The sequence below is a fragment of the Andrena cerasifolii genome, chromosome 10 (genome assembly GCF_050908995.1).
Source record: "Andrena cerasifolii isolate SP2316 chromosome 10, iyAndCera1_principal, whole genome shotgun sequence".
NCBI lineage: Eukaryota > Metazoa > Arthropoda > Insecta > Hymenoptera > Andrenidae > Andrena > Andrena cerasifolii.
The window spans coordinates 2,260,593-2,280,769 of NC_135127.1; the positions used below are offsets into that span (position 1 = coordinate 2,260,593).

A 20,177-nucleotide genomic window follows, 5' to 3' on the forward strand; every position below is an offset into this window, starting at 1 on the left:
CTTCCGTGACTTCGCGCGTCGTTGGTCCAAGACGGGTACTTGTAGTCGAACAGAAAGGAGAACGTAAACCGTGCTTCCGCATAATATCACGCTATCTAGAGAAAGTAATCGCCCAAGGAATTTCTTGCATACCGAACGGCAGAATTTAGGAAACGCGCTGTTTCAAGTCAGAAATATGATTGGTCCCGGATAGTTGATCGAAATGTGGCCGGGTAAATATACAAGATACCGTTGACTATTTTTTTTTTTGTTCTTCCCTTTTGATTCTCCTCGTATCTACGACTCGAATGAATGGTACTACGTAATTTTAGGTGACCAACGACTACAACAATCGTGTACCGATTTCCTATCGTTAATACAATCGTAAGGAAAAGACATCGATTTGGTACGTTAGAAAAAAACGATTTTTCGCATTGTTCTCGCGATAACGCATAAGCGTACCTGAAGGAATTGACATCGGTCGGCTTGAACTTGTCTGAAGTAACGCCGATTTTTATTTATTTATTTTTTTTTTATTTATTTACGTTTTTTCTCTCTCTCGCTCTCTCTCTTTAATCGTTAAGTAACTGCGAATCTGTTTTTAGATTACGATCTCGACTACTCTTCTATAGTCTTCTTCTATAGTCCGCTCCACTTCTTGCCTGGCGTACTTACGCGCGAGGCACGCGCGCGTGAGGATGTCGGAGAAGCGGTTATGCGCTTTGTTAATCACGTGAGAAAGGTACAAAGAAACCGAAGGAACGCAGAAAAGGGAAGAAAGAACGAGGATGTTGACTCGCCTGACGCTTCGATGATTAACGTGACGTTCGTGTACAGTTTCTCTCACTTCTCGTATTCAATGCGAAACTTGAACATCGCTGGTTGGTTGTGGTAGCAAGTGCGCTAACCTCAAAATCAACGTAAGGTTCGACCGAAGGAAATGTACACGTTACAAAATGCGTGCCTTTATGTCTGAAGCGTTCCCGTAGTATTTCAAACTGTCGTATTGGAAAACGTGACTTGAGAGGACCGATCCACAGCTTTTTCGTTTTCAGAACCGTAACGACGAGGGTGACGATGAAATTCGTATCTGGAGCCTGCGAGTTCGGATGTAATCACGCTTAAAGCCTACGACGAGACGTCTTTATTTTTAATATTCATGCAGTTTTAAGATAGTACGATTACGTTAAATGTTTAGCTCCACTTTGCATTGCATACTATAATGCGTGTGTCCAGTGCTGCCAGAATCGTGGGACGTGGGACAAATGCTTACCCCCACTATGACCTACCGTCGTCCCCCACTATGGCCTACCGCCGTCCCCCACTTTCTTCCCATCGCACTGCCCACAAGCATATCCCTACTCCTGCCCATGCGAGCTGTTGGGTTGCCGAGCACCGGACAGGAGTAGGGATACTTGAGTAGGGATGCTTGTGTGCAGTGCGATGGGAAGAAAGTGGGGGACAACGGTAGGTCATAGTGGGGGTAAGCATTTGTCCCACGTCCCAGGATTCTGGGCATCACTGCCGTGTGTCACAGTTCCCGTGTGGCATCCGTGTACGTGTTCGTGTATGAAGGTCGCGTGGCGTGTGCGTGCATGTGACAGTGTACTCTCGCGTATAATATGTATACATGTTAAGTGGCGGTTGGTAAATGTGCACGGTACAGTTGTTACGTAAACGGCGTGCGTGTACGTGTGTTTTATTTTGTTCGTTAGTTCTTTACAAGTTACGCAAACAATTGCAAAAACATACCCTGTTTCCTAATATCACCGACACCACGGCTACTGGATATCAGGTCGCGGCGCGCATGGCTCGAATCTAATGTAATCCCACGCAAAAGTTTTGTCAATGACGCGTTATAGCGGTGCCGAGAGGGTTGATAATTCTTTTTTTTTTGCTGTTTTCAGGTGCGAGTGTGGTGGTAGGTAAGTGCTAGTATGCTCTGTATGAGATGTTTGATCATTATTATTATTATCGAGGTTATTTATATTAATCGAGAGCGGAGGATACTCGTTCCCGTTTCCCATCGAATCTTCGTGCGTGTCCCTGTGGCCGCCATGAAAATTCCGGGAGCTTTGTGTGCTAGGTACAAGTTGCAATCAACTGCTGCGCCCAAATCTTCGCGCACAGACGAGTGCCACCGAAGCGCGCAGAAGGTGCTTGCCACTTCTCGCTTCGCAAGTGTTTCCAGGCAATTTTTATGGTCGGTCGTGCCATTGGATGACGACGACCACGAGTACCGATTTCATATTCCAACGAGCTTCGGCAATAGAGATTGCAGCTCGAGAATCGTTCGTGTGAACAGAGCCCTTGGCTTCGACCGAGTTAAAATCAATACAAAATTCGATACTCGAGTGTCCCGTTAATTTGCGACCAGCGAATTTGTCCCAGTATTACATCACGTCATGTAAAAATAAATTCAAAGCTGATCCTCACAGATTACTATTATCATTATTTCTTCCTCTTCTTCTTAGAGCTAAGAATACTTTTTTTTTCTCTCTTTCTTAAGTCTCATTTACTTCATAGCAAGATGCATACTACTTCCGTTGTAGCAAAAACTTTGTTGGATAAAATAGTTATATTTTTTTTTTTGGTTTGTTTACAATCGTCGTTACCTTCGTATTTATATATATATATATATATATTTATATGTGTATATATTCATATTTATATGAATTTATAGTTATTTATTGGGGTATTTTATTAGTAGGGTTGGTTGTGTTCTTTGATATTCGCTATTAGTACTGTTAAACATTAAAAAGCTTAGATCATAGTGATATTATCAATTGGTGCTTGCGTACAAGCTTTTATCAGTATACATGTTTTCTCTTTCTCTCTGTTTCATTGTGTCTGTGGTAGCGCGGGCGCGCGTGAAACAAAGTGTACTGTGCGTGCGTTTAAACGTAACCACCTCGGTGGCCGAGCGTCTCTTCGTCTAATCATACAGTATCGTACAATCTTCCAATTTCAAACACGATCCAATCAACCAAAGACAACAGAGCGGTATTAAAAACGAGTCTCGAAGTCTGAACATTTTGCAACAAAGGAACACCTCAGCTAAGATTCAATGGAGCAACAAGAACTTAAAGCCATCATCACTGTACGAGAGTACAAAGGGCAAGTGACGTAATGCGATGCGGTGAATAGTTAAACAGCTGGGAAAAAATCTTCGCTTCTCAAACAATATCGCGAACCTAACGAATGCAACTGTAACTGAGGATCCGTTGATCGTTGAGTCGATCAATCGTTCAGCAACTATGCGAATAAAATCATGAAGGGGGAGCTTGCGACGTAGTACTAATAGTGGCGATGTTACTAATACCGATAATAGTGGCGGATAATGTTGCGTGAGAAATGAAATGCGGCGACTCGAATCTAACGGAGAGATCAACCGGCCGGACTGTGGAATAGGAGGCTCTCAGACGACGAACGTCTAGTCGAGCTTAATCGGGCCAGCCTGCCCGCCAATCGCCTGTGCTGGACGTGTACCGTGGGGTGCTTTGCGGAATCTCGTGAGAAATGAAATGCCCACCCTCGTAGGATGTACTGTCGCAGACCCGCTCGCAGACTGGACACGCGATGCATCAAGCGAGTAAAGATAGACACGAGCGCAATGCACGCGTTCCCTAATTATGTTTACACTCATGTCGCCATGTTTGGACCACCGTTTGCGTACTCACGGTTCCTGATCGCGATTGCTCAAATGCTCTCTAATCGCGCCATGAATTAGCAAACGTACGGCGGTTTTAATACGCAGCTACCTTACCCCGTATTCGCGTTCGCGGATAGCTGAGCCTGATTTTCCTGTGAATTTCATCTGTCGTCGATTGATATTCCGAGGCTGCGTCGATATTCTCACTATTGTTCTCGATTCTTTTTGAAAACGGATGATAAGGGGTGTTACCAGTTTCGCAATTGTGATACACGACCGATTCCGAATGCATTTGTCGGCGCATTGTTTAAATGTGAGATTCCTTTAAACTTGCATAGGTAAAACATTTCCCTTGCGTTTCAGCAACGTCGTTGCGATAGGCGTTTTACTTATTCCAACATCTCGAATCTGCGCTCCCCGTTCCTCGATACATCGGTCTACGTATACGTGCATACATACATACACGCGCGTACAACGAGGTATATGTATTTATGTGCGTATAGGTATAAACAAATTTAGCGCTCCTAAAAATGACAGGAATATATATGTATGTTTACCGTGTAGTATAAATTATGCGTACATACTATAAGGTATCCTTATTATTATTAATATTATTATCGTTATCATTATTAATATGATTAATATTATTATTATTGTTATTAATTAGTTAGTAGTATTAAATGTTTTTTTTTTCCTTCATATAATGTAATAATATTTTATATCGTCAATAACTAGCAAGCCGCTCGAGCTCGCGAAGGGAGAGGAATGTATAGCACACCCCTTCTATCGTTTTAATTTCATTAGTACTTGTACGCACCTCCGCGATCACATTCGCGTACCCGCGTGTAGGTACACGCGCGCGAACCGCGTTCTCACAATTAATACTTTGCGTGTCAATTTCATACGTGTGTGTATATGTGACGTTACAATAGTGTTTGCGTGACTTGTGTGCGAGTGTGTAAACAGGCAAGGAATTTATGAAACGATCGTGAAGCAAGGAAAAGGGTTGCCTGTCCCTGAATTCCCTTAAAATATAAGTACGCTACTTAATATGTATATTTGTAAATACGTAAATAAATATATAGATATACGTATATAAGTATAGCACTATACATATATATGTACATATAGATATTCGTTCATATGTTTACGTACTCGTCCGCAGCAATTAATATATTTATCCGAATAGCGTATAAACTTGCGATGTACGTACCACCTTACTCGCGTCAGAAATTGCGCCAGACTAGAGCCGGTCCTCCTCATTCCCCGCCCCTCGAAATAATTCATTTTATGTTGATTTAACTAGATCTTAATAATTTACTAAGTCTCTAGTTTCTTCAATATATATATATATATGCATACATATATATGTATATATATACATTGCATCAGATATACATATATACATATACATATATACACACACATCTGTTTTATTATTTATTCGTTTATTTTATTTATATTATACTTCATATTTATAGTATTTATATTTATATATATATATATATATTTATATACTTCTTCTTCAATAATTTATATTTAAATATTTATATAGAATAGTTGTTGGTACTTTGGTTGATTATTTCTGCTAGATCAGAGTTTTCCTCTCCGTTCCATCGCTCGCCTACACTAGTTCTCTACCGTACTTAATGCATTTGGTTTCGTTTGAATAACCCTTTCCACCCCCTATTTCCCCATTCTCTATCGCTGACTCCTTCACCTGGCTTCCGTCCGCGATCGTTCATACAAATCGAAACTCGTGGAGAAACTGCGGGATTCGAACGGGCATCGCTCGTCAAATGTCTGAAAGTTATACGTATTCGTCGTGCTCAAAAGAATCCGGAATTGTCGCGCCGCTACCCTATACAAGACCTCCGTCTTCTCTGATCCCTCGACAAGTCAATCGCGATAACAAGCAATGCCAACGGAAACAAACGCGGAACAATAATTCGACCGGCAACATAAGGTACCAAACGTCATGAGATTAGACTAGATCGTAACCTGCACCAATCATAAATCATGATTCTTTGCACGTTCCAGATTAGGTGTAGCTGTGAAAAATATAGACGTACACGGAGGATTGTGTGCGAATCTTCTTTTCCAATTTTCATGTTTTACCATGTAAAGTTAGCGCAGAAATAAAAATTGCGGGCTGCTTATTTCAACTCTTTAACTGCCAGCAGAGCGCCAGATAGTGCCGCGCAAAGTCAGACTGGCCTTTTCACGCGTTTACTACACGCAGGAGAAGCATTGCCCAGCTTATCTTCTGCAACTCCAGGAGTTGCTGCTGCCATAAATTTCACTTTCTACCATTCTATTTATTAATAACTGAAATTGCGCCAGTAGTTTGGACAAACAATATTATCCCGCTTGTACAAATGCTACAAATTCGCCCACACCAAACCGGATGATGTCCATTTACGTTGTCGGTTGGTCTCCAATATCCCTGATAGATCGAATGCGCAGAGGCAACGCTTTCTCTGCCGCCTTGGTGTGAAAACGTGTAAACGCCAGGGAACGGTTTAGAGGTGAAAGCGGGTGTACCTATGCCAGTCAAAGAGTTGATCCGTTTCTCAAAAAAATAAACGCGTCGCTTTAAATATTAAGTACTTATCCTCACTTCGAGTTACTATAAATTTGACTAATCGAACGAGGTCCCTTCCTTCGTTTCACGAGTTCCGGGAACCGCTATCGCTCTACGTAGATAGAACTAACACATTAGCCTACGAAACGTGTACAAGCAATAAATAAAATTGTCCTATCAAAAACAAAACATTTGGTAGGTAACGTGTAAAAGTGACTAGACATTGACTAGGTAAATAAAATTAAAGGGAAACAGCTCTATGCGTTTCAGCCGGTTACAGGCGATCTGCCATTTCTTTTGTATCGCGAAGAAATTTGATCTAACCAATGTCGTAATATTCTCTGCTCTTGGTACTTATTCGTTTTGTCTGAATAATCACAGCCTAATTGACACTTCTCGGACGATGCACGTTTGGCCAGTTAAATGAGAACGATTCTATGGATTAGTCAAGCTACGAGATCGAACAGCAACAGGACCCCGATCCCTTCCGATCGCGAAGCATAGCGAGCAGCTCGAACGATCCTGCGAAAGGAACTCCGATGGAATACAGTCTCGGCCGGAAATTCGCTCGCTCTTATTATTTTTTTTTTTTTTTCACTTAACGGTAACCGTGATTAACAATCGTGATCGTAGTATTAGTGACGATGATGATGACAGAGGTAATAATAATACGTGCTTAACAGGAAGCACAAGTGCCGTGGCGCGGTCAATCAACGTTCCAGATGACTCCGCATCCGCGCGGCACCTGATGGTTCCTTTAAATATCGTATAGAAAGGAAATGAATATACATATTAGCAATATGCATCAATATGCACGTAAGGAAAACTGATAATCTATGAATGTCAGGTCCAGTATGCGTGTGTTCATTATGTAATACGTGTGTGTGGGTGTGTGTACACTTTATATGCGTATATACACCTGTATGTATATATAGATATATGTGTGTGTGTGTGAACGTGTTCATGTTCGTACGTAGTTTTTTTGGTTTTAGAAATCTTTAGACGTTACGTGAGACGAGCACCCTGTATACGTGATTGACAAGTTTACGTTAGGAGGAGAGCGCGAACACCATGCCGTTGGTGTTGTTCGTACTCATTAAGCATAAAGACGATCCTAACGATGTCACTATATCGATATTACAGCAATCGCGCGTTCTCAGACCGAGCTTGAGATATCCTACTAGATCCGACAGTACGTTTCTATTCGAAATAAAAAGAAATGGCGAAGTTGCTTTGTAAACGAACAGATTCAACTTGCAACTGGTTTCGTGCTTCTCGAAGAGGTCGAAGCGGTATTTTTCTCTTGTATTCTATGGATCGAATCGCTGTGATAGTTAACTTTTTAACAACCGGCCGGCGATAATTGCCGTTCCGTTGCATCAGGAACTAAGAGTGTTCTTTGGTTATTGTTGGAAAGTCACCCGTCTTGAACGTTTATCGTAGGAATTAGTCTGTCGTCGGAGTAATTATTTGAGCGAGAGACTCTAGGCTCCCGCGCTACCTTCCCGGATGATCGGACGTCCGAATTCTACTAGGATGCTCAATTCAAAGATGAATCTCGTTTTGATACTGTTCTCGCTTGGCAGTAGGGCGTTCGAAAATGAGGGAGAGAAAATATGCACGCATCGGGGAGAGTAAGGGGGGTGGAGGGGTGTAAAGAGGGGGATGAGGAAATTGATGCGCCCCTAGTTAGTAATTCGTTCTGTCCGAGCATCCGTGAACGTGGAGCCGTGCATCGTTCTCGCATATTTGGTTTCTCGGACTGACGTGAGTTCAGGCCTGGACATCCGACGTTTTATCATCAGCCTCTTCGCTCTCGCCGCATAACTACCGGCGAAGTCGCTCTACTGACTTCTAGTTTTTTATCCTCTAATTAATTGTCTAACTAGTATACTAGGTTATTATAGTGGAGAGCGTTGTAACGGCGATTTAAACTCGTCACTTCTGATCATCGAGCGTTCAATGAGCCCGTGTTCTTGTACGACATCTGCAATTAGAAATCGTCAGAGCTATTTAGTCTCTCGTTCTCAAGCTGAAAGATATTTCAAAGTTAGGTTATGTACAACTAGGCGCCAGAATCGGATTCCCTTCGGAAATTTGGCAACGTCGCATGTCACTAGGCATAACTCACAAGGGAACATCCCGAATCTGGAAATTCAAAAAATTCTGAAACTTTGTGAATATGTAGGGAATTTCCTCGTGATTACAACGCAATTTTTGTTTGCTGCCCAAATTCACTCTAAGGGGGTGTAATTGACCCCTGAAAATCTGGTTATTTTCCTATTTTGTGTTATAACTCATGGAATATAAAATAAATTTGTTTACCAAATGATAGATCCAATTAAAAGAAGTAACTTTTGTCTTAAAACTTTTTTTCCATCTCTTACAGTTCGTGAGTTATAACACAAAATCGGAAAATAGCCGAATTTTTAGAGGTTAATTTCACCCCCTTCGAGTGAATTTGGGCAGCAAACAAAAATTGCGTTGTAATCAGGAAGAAATCCCCTATATATTCATAAAGTTTCAGAATTTTTTGAATTTTCGGGTTCGGGATCTTCCCTTGTCAGCGGTTCTAGTGACATGCAACGTTGCCAAATTTCCGAAGGGAAGCCGATTCTGGCGCTTACTGTACAGAGGTGAGTCACGTAACATTATAACGCCAACAATGTTTCTTTTGACAGTGCGAAAAAATGTTCGACGAAGAATGTTGTATGGTCTGGATATTTTCCAAGATTTCGAAGTCATCGATATTTTTTCAAAGTGGCCTTATATACGTTTTTGTTCAGCGTTGTAGATGGCAGTGAGATGAATTTAACCCGGCGGGAGGCGCACCCCATATTGTAACACAGGTTGTCGCTACCGGGTAAAAAACCCAAACTTGAAATCCACGGTTTCAGAATATTTTTGTTTACTTTGTTAATTTTATGTTAAAGTACAGTGTTTTAAGAAGCAAACAAGATTTAAGAAATATCTTAAAATTTTTATTAAAGTTCTTTAAAAAATTGTAACAAAAAACTCAGTCTTCTTAATTTTTACTTGGTTATAAATTTTAAATAACAAAAACTAGTCTTCTTGATTCAGTAACAATATCAAATTGAGATCGATATCAAAAGTAGATGCTATGAACTTATCAACGAACGCACAGAAAACAATTCGTAACAACTTTTTCAAAACAATACTCAGAATTTTCCTAAAGTACATACATACTTAGAATGATCAGTTCACGTAGGGTTAGTGAAAGGATTTGGTCTTTCATTGCACTTGGTCGGTTATTCTTCAACTTGTGCCTCTATGGTAAATTTTACCCAGTAGCGCCTCCCGCCGAGTTAAGGATGTAGAATAACGTAATCTTCAAATAAGCTAAATGTAGTATTATAAATTTTGTTTATATCCGCTGAGAATTTTTTAAGCCACAATTAATAAATAATATAACCATGTTTTATTAGTTGCACATACTGTTTATTCTATGACTAGGTATTCCGATAGATACTCAGACTTATCACTTTGAACTTTAAATATTGATAGTTATGTATTACTGTCTTAATTAATAAATACGACAGAAGTTAATGCCTACAACGAAAACACTATATAGATCGCTAAAGTTTTCCCGATATCAGCTACAACACCTTGCACAAAGAAATATGCATGTACTAGGGCTGTTCGAGTGCTCGAATATTCGGGCGGCTTGAAATTCAGACGGATACCCGTAAAATCCGGGTGGCCTGAAAAATCCGGGCAGCTTGAAAAATCCGGGTAGTCCGAATCGTTTCGGGCCGCCGGAAGAACCGAATAGCCCGAATTGTTTCGGGCCAAACACCCGTTTCAAAGTGGGTATTGATTAATTTATAATCTTGAAGTATACTTATTAAAAGCATTTCTAAGTACTTTCAAACCCTTCGGGCTTGTGCGAACTTCGCACTACTCATGTTTACGCACTCCTCGTATCTATACTCCCAGTAATTTAAGAAGGAACCCGTTTCGCGCATGTAGAATGAGCTCATTGGCTCCGGAAACGCGTTGGTGGGGGTACAGCCAATAGTGGCTTCTCCCGGCACCAATGAGCGTCAACCTGCGCAGAACCGGTCTAAACTCGTCGGTCGGCAGGTTCCTTCTTAAATGACAGGGAGTATAGCGTGCGTATATAAATTTTTGGAGGGTGTATTTTTGTGCAATATATAGTGCTTATGTATCCGGTTCTTCCGGACGGATTTTTCAAGCCGTCCGAAAAAATTCGAGCTACCCAGTTTTTTCGGGCCGCCCGGATTTTGCGGGTACCCGGCCCGGGCCGGTCGGTCGAGCCGAGCCAGGTTCGGCTCGCTTTATTCGAGTATCCGAACAGCTCTAGTATGTACATAGTCCTATTTAAAAAAGGACAAAACACCAACGACTTATAAGTCCCTGACAATTAATATGACTTTTCAATCTTTAGCTAATCATAAAGTTTTTCACTCCAAGATAAATTATTTTTATCCTCAGACATTCTTTCGCATCATCAAACGAAATGGAGTTTTTTGGGGGTAATAACGTTATGTGATTCAGCAGATACATACGTATGTTAACATTGTAACAAAGTTATAGTGTTCTCTTACTAACAAGGGAACACCACGAACTCGCAGTCACCGATTGGAACGCAACTTTGTCGGTTTATGGACTTACCCGGGACGAGAACAACGGTATGTTTCATTCGCGTCCAATCGTCCTTTAAGGGTGTGAAAACTAACCTCAAAATCAAATAAAATAGGCACTCCAGCAATTTCGCGTATAACTCCTAATGTACACGAGACAGAAAATAGATTTAAACAAAAATCTAATGGTGTACTAAGCGCTGTAAACTTGCGTTTATAAAATTTTGAAAAATGTTTTTTGGCAGATATTTTTTTTAAAACTTTTTTCAATATTTTATTAACGCTAGTTTGCAGCGCTTATCGTACCATTGAACATTTGTTTGAATTTTTGTTGTCCCTTGTGCTGTAGGAGTTATACGCGAACAAATGGGGGTGTCTATTTGACTTTGATGTTAGTTTTCACAGCCTTAACCCTCTTCGTTGACACTCTGGGTGTGAGCCACCCGTAAGCTGATTTTGACGCTCTTTGTACCTTCTATATGCAAAATGAATATCTTTTTTCCAAAGCCGACTTACAAACTATTTTTTCTCTCAAAATATTATACCCCAGCAACAACTCTGTAGATTTTTAGCTTCTAATAGTAAAATCTGTAAAAGTTACAATTTTTAAAAGATTTTCTTTGTCTTTTTCCCGATATACGGTAATCTAGAATTTTTTTACAGAAACTGTGATTAAATTTCAATGAAAAAACAATTGGAATACATTCTAGAGACCCTAACAATGACCCATGATTTTTTTTATGACGATTGGATTCTTCAGATTAGAATGGCAGTCGTTCAAAAATTGTTCCGGGTGTGAACCACCCAGGTACGTCAAAGTTGATCGAAAAGGGAGGTGTGTGAACGAAGGGTTAAAGGGCGATTGAGCGCGAATGAAACATACCGCTGTTTTTGCCTTGAGTTACTCTATAAGCCCACAAAGTTGCGTTCTAATCGGTGAGACCGGGTTCGCGGTGTTCCCTTCTAAAAGCCAGGGCCGGCGCGAGGATGGTTGGCGCCCTTATGCAAGAAAATTTTTGGCGCCCCCAAATTTTCACACCGGTTCTCTATTTAATATGTTTTTCCTTTACGGAGTACAATATAAAAAAAATGACATTTACATTTTGTTTATGTAGGAGTTGTATTCTTTTATTACTAAGCGTGCGATATAAGTAGTTATTTAAGCGCCCCTTCGGCTGGCGCCCTTATGCGGCGCATAACTTGCATAATGGGTTCCGCCGGCCCTGCTAAAAGCAATCATGTTCCTTTGATATACATACCGACTACAAACTGATAGTAATTTCCCAAACTTACTCTGTAAGTAATGATGTAAGGTGCGTATCGTCCAGTTTCTCTAAGCTAGGACTTTGGTTAGTATGGCCGGCTTGCGTCCTTGGGCCTCTTTAACTGGACTTTTAAACGTTTCATCCCTATCTGGAAGCCGTTCATTGCTTGGATTGCTGTCTGCGCGCTCCCTGGATTGTCGAACGACACGAAACCTGAAAGAACCGAATGATAAGGCTGTTGGTAAATGGCAGAACAGGAGATTACGTCATACAACCTACTTTGGAAGCGTTTCTTACATGATAACATTAACTATAAATCCATAGACCGATAAATATTATTTCCACAACATTATATTGATCGTTCTATTACGATTATGTAAAATACCGATTATCTAAAATTATACAAAAAGTATCGATACTTTATTTCGTTCATATCGTTTTTCACGTCGGAAGCAATTAGGACGCTCCGGGTTAGACACGCGAGTTCAGATACCTGATCACCCCATCTGTAATTATCAAGTATGAATACAGCCCGGTTTGTTTATGAGGTTGAAAATAAATTAGGAAATTTTACGAAAATTAAGCTGCAGTCGATGGTGCTTCAGAGTCCAACTGAAATACTAGGTTGATACTGGTTACCGCCAAGAAGCAACGACAATCGTGGCATGTTCATTTAATTGTTACGCTAAAGCCAGGCACTGGCCATCCTCGGAGTACTCCCGTGAATCGAGGTGTCGATCACGATGTAGAAGCACCGCGAGAATGTGCTGCAGGGGCGGTCAGAATTGGTCTTGTATAGGTCCAGGAAGTGGTTCCTCGACTTATATACGTTGGAAACGGGAAGTTGAATATCGACGCCGAGGGGCATCGGATTATCGCGAAAGGGTACTCACGAGCTAACCAGTGATTTAGATTAGGAGATTCGCCGCGAGGAATAAAAAGTTCTCCACGAAGTGGCCCTGGTATTATCAAAGTTTTGTCGAGAACGCGGGGGGAGGGGGGTGGGGGGTGGGCAGAGAGAGAGAGGGAGCGAGAAGGTGTACGATAACGAAGCTTTTAACAACAGGAGCACCGCTGAAAGGTCATCAGGGCCCTCCCAGTTTAAGCCAATTTTGACCATTAGCCCCGATCCAATTTTAGTTTTGCCATCATGGCGGCCTACTGTCTGACCAATCGCGGCTGTTCATCGCTCGGCGACCACCGCTCCTACTCGAACTTTGTAAATTACTTTTACCAAGCGACCGAGGGGGACTTTAACTCTTGCCCGATAGAAAACATCTCCGTTGCCATTTTTCGGGCGAATCTCGCCATTAGTGGGTTTTCAGAGGATAATTCGATGCGCCGCGATTCGCGTTATGCCGGAGAACGAGTTGCTTCCGTCGCGGCGCGCATAGCACAATACCCCAAGTATAACCGTCCTCTCTTTTTCCGCCGCGTCAAAGAATTTTTTGCTGCAAGCTGATCAGAGCCGATTACAACGTGCGTGTCTGAAACGAGCGGTGCGCGCGGCTCGGATATTCCTACTCTTTTCCAGCAACGTTAAGATAATTATGCGCGCAAAGGGGTGTATTATGAAACTGGGGTATAATGACAGGTGTTCTTTCAACGACGAAATTCATTGGACTGTGTCCGTCATAGTACCTCCTGTAATCGTGCAGTCACAGGCTGAAAAATATTAATCGCGCCAGGTACTTGTTAATGAATACCGTGTGGGGAATATGAACGAATGCATCCGTCCAATTATCTGTGACTACATGCGTGCATTCATCCTGGATACGATTAATCAAAGCCCCCGTGGGCAACTTTGTCAGCTTCCTTTCTGTTTTGGTTCCCTTCGATTTATAAAAAAAAAGATGGGCTTCCTGCTTTCATTCCGGATGAGCTGCAGTCAGATGAGTTATTTCTATTCAGCAGAGACTTTGCGTGCGTGATTTTGTAGAGGGTAAACTAAATTTTTGTACTTGCTGAGCCGAATTGAAAATCTACAAGGAACGAGAATTAAAATACTGGATTCTAACGAGTATTCGATTTAGTATTAACGTTCAGATAGTTCAAATTAGTCTGTATACCCTTTTCGGAGGCGTTGACTTGAATTTCAGGCTAAAATACATCTGTTTTAGGTATACGATTTTTAATGGAAAAATATAAACCCATGTTTTTAAATCAGCCCAGCGCTGTCCAGCGTAGGGGCCCCTCACGCGCCTGCTTCCCCTTCCAATCTTTCTCTCGCACAGCGTGCCTTCCGTTGTCAAGGAGACCGCGCGGCGCTAAGAAGGCTGCTATGACGGGCTAGCCGGGCTAGCGTCTTCACCGCTAGCGTCGCGCGGTAGCCCTGGCAACGCGGGCGAGAGTGGGAGAACCCCAAGCTCCCGCGGGAGCCGGCTTGGACAGCGCTGAACTAGATCTACTGGTGTCTTTGTCTTTTATTATGATCAATTATTGTACTGGTGTCTGGAGATTGTGTCAGTTGTGTGGAATGTTTGCCTGACTTTACAGAAGTAAATGGAAATTTAAGTAGCTATTAAATCTTGAGAGTGTGATAACGATATTATCTATGTATATAGAAACCTAGGAGAGTTTATTAACACTTACTAGCATAATAAATAATTTTAAGAACAATTAACAACTTGTTTTCAGCACATGTATTCTATTCTCCTACCAGTTGGTCCCAGTGCAGTCGTCAACATACATCTTCCGCCTGTCCTACCTTTCGAAGATACCATCGTGTCGTTCAGTTTACCCCCTCCAACGGCCTTTGCGTTTCTCTCCGGGCCACTCTTGATCTGTTTCGTGAAGGTGTCAACTTACCGAAGCATTTACTCTGATTGGTGGCCCGGTCGATGAATACTTTGGAGGATATGACGTTGCCGAAAGGGATGAACATCTGCATGAGCTCAGTGTCGCCAAACTCTTGAGGCAGGTGATAGATGAACAGATTGCAGCCCTCGGGTCCTGAGATAGAGCATCCTACCATATAAATCAGAGCACATCTAAACATCTAAACTTGAAGTATAATACTCAAGTTAGAATGTTAGTTCTGGATGAGTTTTCGTTCTTTGCAACATAATGATCTCGACGCGATAGGAGAGCCACCTCACACACAGAGGCTATACACTTTGCTCTCCTCCCCTCATTCTTCCCGGTTCCCGTCTGGATGCATTTTTTGATGAATGAAGATGAAGACTCGTGATCGTTTCTCGATGACAATCTGATTTCTCTCTCGTCGCGTGGAAAATCATAGGGGGATGACAGCCAATGGCGATATTTCGTTTTCTAACGAATCGCAGGGCAGGTAATTCGAACGAATGTTCAACGAAAGGTAAAAAGAGATATTGGCATTAAGAAACATGTACGGGAACAAAGTAGGCGAGAGAGACAGAGGAAGGAGCGAAAGGGGAGGGAATAAATGATAATGAGCAGGAAGATGAAAATAAAGAGAGAGGGGGTTACACGAGAAAGAAGGGAATAATGGTGGATCAAGTGAGAGAAAGTAGTGTAAGACTGTCGACGAAGAGAGTAATGATTAGAAAGTCAAGACAATGTCTGTTGCGACAATGAGATTCTCCGCGGTTCAAATAACGTTGAGTATTTATACTTTCAAATATACAAACACACAACACTGGGACTCACAACACAATGACGAGCGAGGTGATGGGGTTGTTTTTTCAATGAATGCAAATGGATATGAAGGGTACAGTGATAGTAGTGATGACATTGATTACGATAGTGCGACACTTTACATGAGTTCGTCATCAGACATGTTAATCCATCGTCTTATTACTATATCATTTCGTTCTATCGTGTGAGCTGCATGAACATGAACTTTATTATGCTTTGCGTGGAAACTCGTTAGTGAAATACCGTAGCCTCTTAATTGATTTTACTTAATTCTAACATATATCGTTACAACAATATACGAACATGTTAAAGCAGTACGTAGTTTGTCATACGCGGACTTCAAGCTTCGTTATGTTTACGAAGAAAATTGTTATTCGTGTACCGTAAACTGGGGGAACATTCGCAGTACGGGGTAGCATTGGCATCTAGTTAACATCTAATAAAAAGGAGAAGGAAACAAATTTTAGATATTTTCACACCTGTATTGTCATCACAAGCGATGCAATGTTATAATAGGATACCTAAAACAAATTTAAAAATATTAATTAAAAAATTAAAAAAATAAAAAAATAAAATAAATACAAAGTAAAGTACTTTGAACATAAAAAGGAACAAATTTAAGTGTTAATGTAAGTTCAGATGTGGTAAAACTTTAACTTTTTAGTGCTATTTATACATGATGCGCCAATGTTACCCGGGGTAACATCGGCAGGTATTTAGCATGTATTAAAGAAGGATAAGGACACAAATTTTATGCATTTTGACACTTGCAGTGCATTCACAAAAGACGCAATGTTATGATAGGATACTTAAAGCAAATGCAAAAATGTTAATTTTTATATTATACAGCAAAATGTTCCAAAAACATGCCAATGTTCCCCCAGTTTATGGTATTTATCTCATAGGTAAACGAAAGAAAAAAATATATTTTACGTAAATTTCAATATCTTCGAAATTATTTATCCAGTTCGTTTTCTCTTCCCAAACCTCAGAATAATTCTGCTCTGTTCGACGAACCGACGACCAAGGCGTTCATGAAATTTCGTCAAAGTTTCGAATGGGACGCAATTCCTTCTCCAGTTTAATTCCGCAGCTCTCGTTGGACAACGAAAAATTCTTTCCTTACTTTATGTCAGTCACGGGAGGTACGAAGACAACCAACGATTAATACGTCCGCGGAGAAAAGTCCACCGGAAGAAGCAAAGCGAGGGGTCGGAATAACGAGAGTCCAAATAAGGATTTAGCTAATTTCACTGAACTTTATAACTCCGACGTCAATTAGCGGCGATTATGACCGTAGAAACTTCTGCTCTCTTGGCCAGCACTTCTCGACTAACGGACGCATTTAAGTAATGAGATGACTGCCACTCAACTTTTAGGATCCTACTCATCGCGACTCGTCCGTTCCTTGGCGGGATTCAAACCCTCTGTCACTTTCTCGCCTTTGCGAACAACCGCCGCCTCGTCGCATTATTGCCGAGTGTAATTGTCCACTTCCAGTTCCGCGAGCAATTAGAATCTTCGTTCATTTGATAGTTCATAGACGATTATACCTTTCCGCGTCACTTAAAAATGAACCTCGATTAAATGGCTTTTCTATTTAATATCTGAGGGCAATCTTTGACCATGACTCCTGGGAAATTCTGGAAGTATTGAATTCACATAAAAATATAAAATAAAGGCCTGGGCGCGGGCTGTAAAATATTCAGTGATAATAAAATATAGTTTAAAACAAACATCTCTTGACTTGAAGTCGACACTAGACCTTGCATTTTATACGATAGCAGAGTTAAAGAAAAGGACTTTTATAATATTTAATATATTTTGTAATAGAGCGTTTATGCGACTTTAAGAATACTTATTAATTATTGGTAAAGAAAATCAGCGATGATAGTAAATTTATTTTTTCTTATGTATAATACGAATACCTAATAATTTTGGATATACTACGGTATGACTCAACCACCGGAATGAACCGAAATTTTGAGGGGTTGGGCGGGAGGGGGAGAGAAACTCTAATATAAAATTTTAGCTGTGGGTGTTTGTTAGTTTCTGAGATATTAATAAAAAACGGATATACTTCCGAAAGGGACAGGTGGCCGATCGAGATGAGGTTTGGGGTGACGGGTAGGGAGGGGGTGTGAACCCTAAATCTAAAATTGTAGGTTTCGGGTATTTATTAGTTTGCGAAATATTAATAAAAAATTGTTGATTTTTTTGGACGTTGGCGCAGGCCCTACCCGGGAGCCCTTCCAATTTTTTATTTTTGAAATTTTGTAACCACCCTCTCATTCTTAGCATCGCCAAACTCACATCGGTTCGCTACCATGCTTTACACGCCCTCGCACTAATCTAGCCCCAACCAATACTAATTCTCGGGACATGTTGAAAAGTAGAATGTGTTGTGTCGGAATAAGGGCAATATCGTAACTTGATGATGAAGCCATTGTAATAAATATTGAAACTAAGTACGTGACAAAAGAGCAAAGGCCTAACAACAATTGCACTTGGCTTGGTGAAGACCGTTCGCGTCCAGTTTTTGTTACCGTATCCCTATGCATACATTTTGAGGCCGATATCGTACATTATTATCGTCGGCTGTGAAACAGTCAACGGCGACGAGAAGATGGTTGTGTTAGTAACGTCTGTATAGGTAGATTTCAATGTATTATGCCGAAAGTTTTTTTATTAATATCTCAGAAACTAACAAATACCCGCAGCTAAATTTTTATATTAGAGGTTCTCTCACCCTCTTGCCCAACCCCTCAAAATTTCCCAGACCTAACCCAGACCTAACCCAGAGATAACCCACACCTTTTTTTTTTAACTACCCAACCGCCCCTCCCCCGCATTTGACCGATCCAGAAACGCTCAAAAAGCATTAAAACTAACAGACCGTCCAGGTGACTAGGCACGCGGGGGCCTGAAGGTGGGGCCGAAGCCCCATGAGTTCAAAAGAACTCCCAATAAATAAAAAAACCTAACAAAGACATAACCCACATCTAACCCAGACCTAACCCTTAAAATTTCGGTTCATTCCGGTGGTTTGGTCATACCGTAGTACAGCCATAATTTTTAACCGCTACAGCCTATCTGAAAAAACTAACAAGTAAAAGTACACGAAGCGAGGAGTTGAAAATTTGAATAATATTTTCAATAATTAATAATGGAACTTTTCATTTCCAGGGAAATCACGAATCTGGCGTTTGAAGTGAGTATAATTCCAATTCGAGTTTATAATCTGAAATAAAGTAAGGTTACAAATATTATCAGGGAGACCTGGTACAACCACAATGATTAACGTCTTCTTTCCCATTGCGAAACATCTTTATCACATAGACGCTGAATTATATCAAGTTGCTAAGAATACTTCTCTGCATTCATGGTTTCTTTTAATCAATGGAACTCTGTAAATTCTATTTAACTATTCTTATAGGTACAAGCAACAAACACTTTGCAGCAACGTAATACTTGTGATATGTCTGATCCTATCGCTAGTGTCATGGTTCACGCAGGGAGTAACAAATGTTTTCTCTTTCGTAAGCACAGGCTTCGTCTCGGTAATAACTCGGTCGTAGTTGTCACGTGAAACCCAAATTAGAGCTGGTGTCGACGGGTTTCCGGTTCCGACGATGGGGAGAATGGAGGAGGAATTGCGGTGGACGCCGGAATCACGAAGAACGAGCCATAAATTCGACCACGTCGTCGTACCGTGCGATCGTTGATCCTGAAATTGGTTTTCGACTCTCTAATTGGCCCACGCGCAGGACGTGCACGCGAATTTAATGAAAGCAACATCTCCCCCAAACTCCACGGGGAAGTATCAACGGCTAGACAAACTGTTAACTTGAGAATCCGCTAAAGCCAGTGTTTAACAGTTCGACAAGTTCCTTCCTTAAACACTTTGCACAGCACTCTTTTCCACAGAATCTCTTTCTTATACGAGTAATTCGAGCTTTCAAATGTACGTAGAGTGACCACTGACTTCTTCAATTATATTTTAACGAAAACGTATCATCATTTTTAGGAAACGTGTAGGTACACCTACTTTCTGCAAGAGTCGGTTATAAAACTATGTTGCCACCCTTATACCGTATAAACATTTTTTTTCAGGCTTATAGGAATATATTTAAGAAATAATACTAAACCTTATGAACAATAAAATTTGTAAGACGACAAAATTCTGGTTAAAAATCTCTGTTCTGTCATATTATAAAACTACTGATAACACAGTTCGACAAAATTTGACTTTCTTTCGGACTTGTAGCATTCAATAGCCGTTTCTTATAGGTTTCCGTGCGCTGAAAACGAATCCGCAAAACGTTTATCGCCATCACCCTCTGTTTTTGAGAAATTCAAATTTGAAAAAAAACTGGAAATTTTCATGTTTGAACATCTTTTGTGCCGAACCAGTAATAATTATTCGGTTGCTTTTTCCGTCAAATTATTCTATG

At 40.9% G+C, this 20,177-nt stretch overlaps 1 protein-coding gene across 15 annotated transcripts in view; it reads right to left on the reverse strand.

Moving 5' to 3' along the window:
* Positions 1–490: 490 nt before the first annotated feature.
* The window catches only part of Bru3 (CUGBP Elav-like family member bruno 3), a 516,822-nt gene continuing 497,135 nt past the window's right edge, over positions 491–20,177 (reverse strand). For 14 of the 15 annotated variants that reach the window (XM_076821684.1, XM_076821678.1, XM_076821681.1 and 11 more), the window contains 3 exons: positions 14,914–15,072; positions 12,134–12,318; positions 491–8,202 (listed from right to left, as the gene is read on the reverse strand). In XM_076821684.1, coding sequence (XP_076677799.1) covers positions 12,191–12,318; positions 14,914–15,072 — 287 coding nt within the window. In that variant the 3' untranslated portion in view covers positions 491–8,202; positions 12,134–12,190. The remainder of the gene's footprint in view (positions 8,203–12,133; positions 12,319–14,913; positions 15,073–20,177) is intronic. The other variant, XM_076821673.1, reaches the window with a different exon arrangement.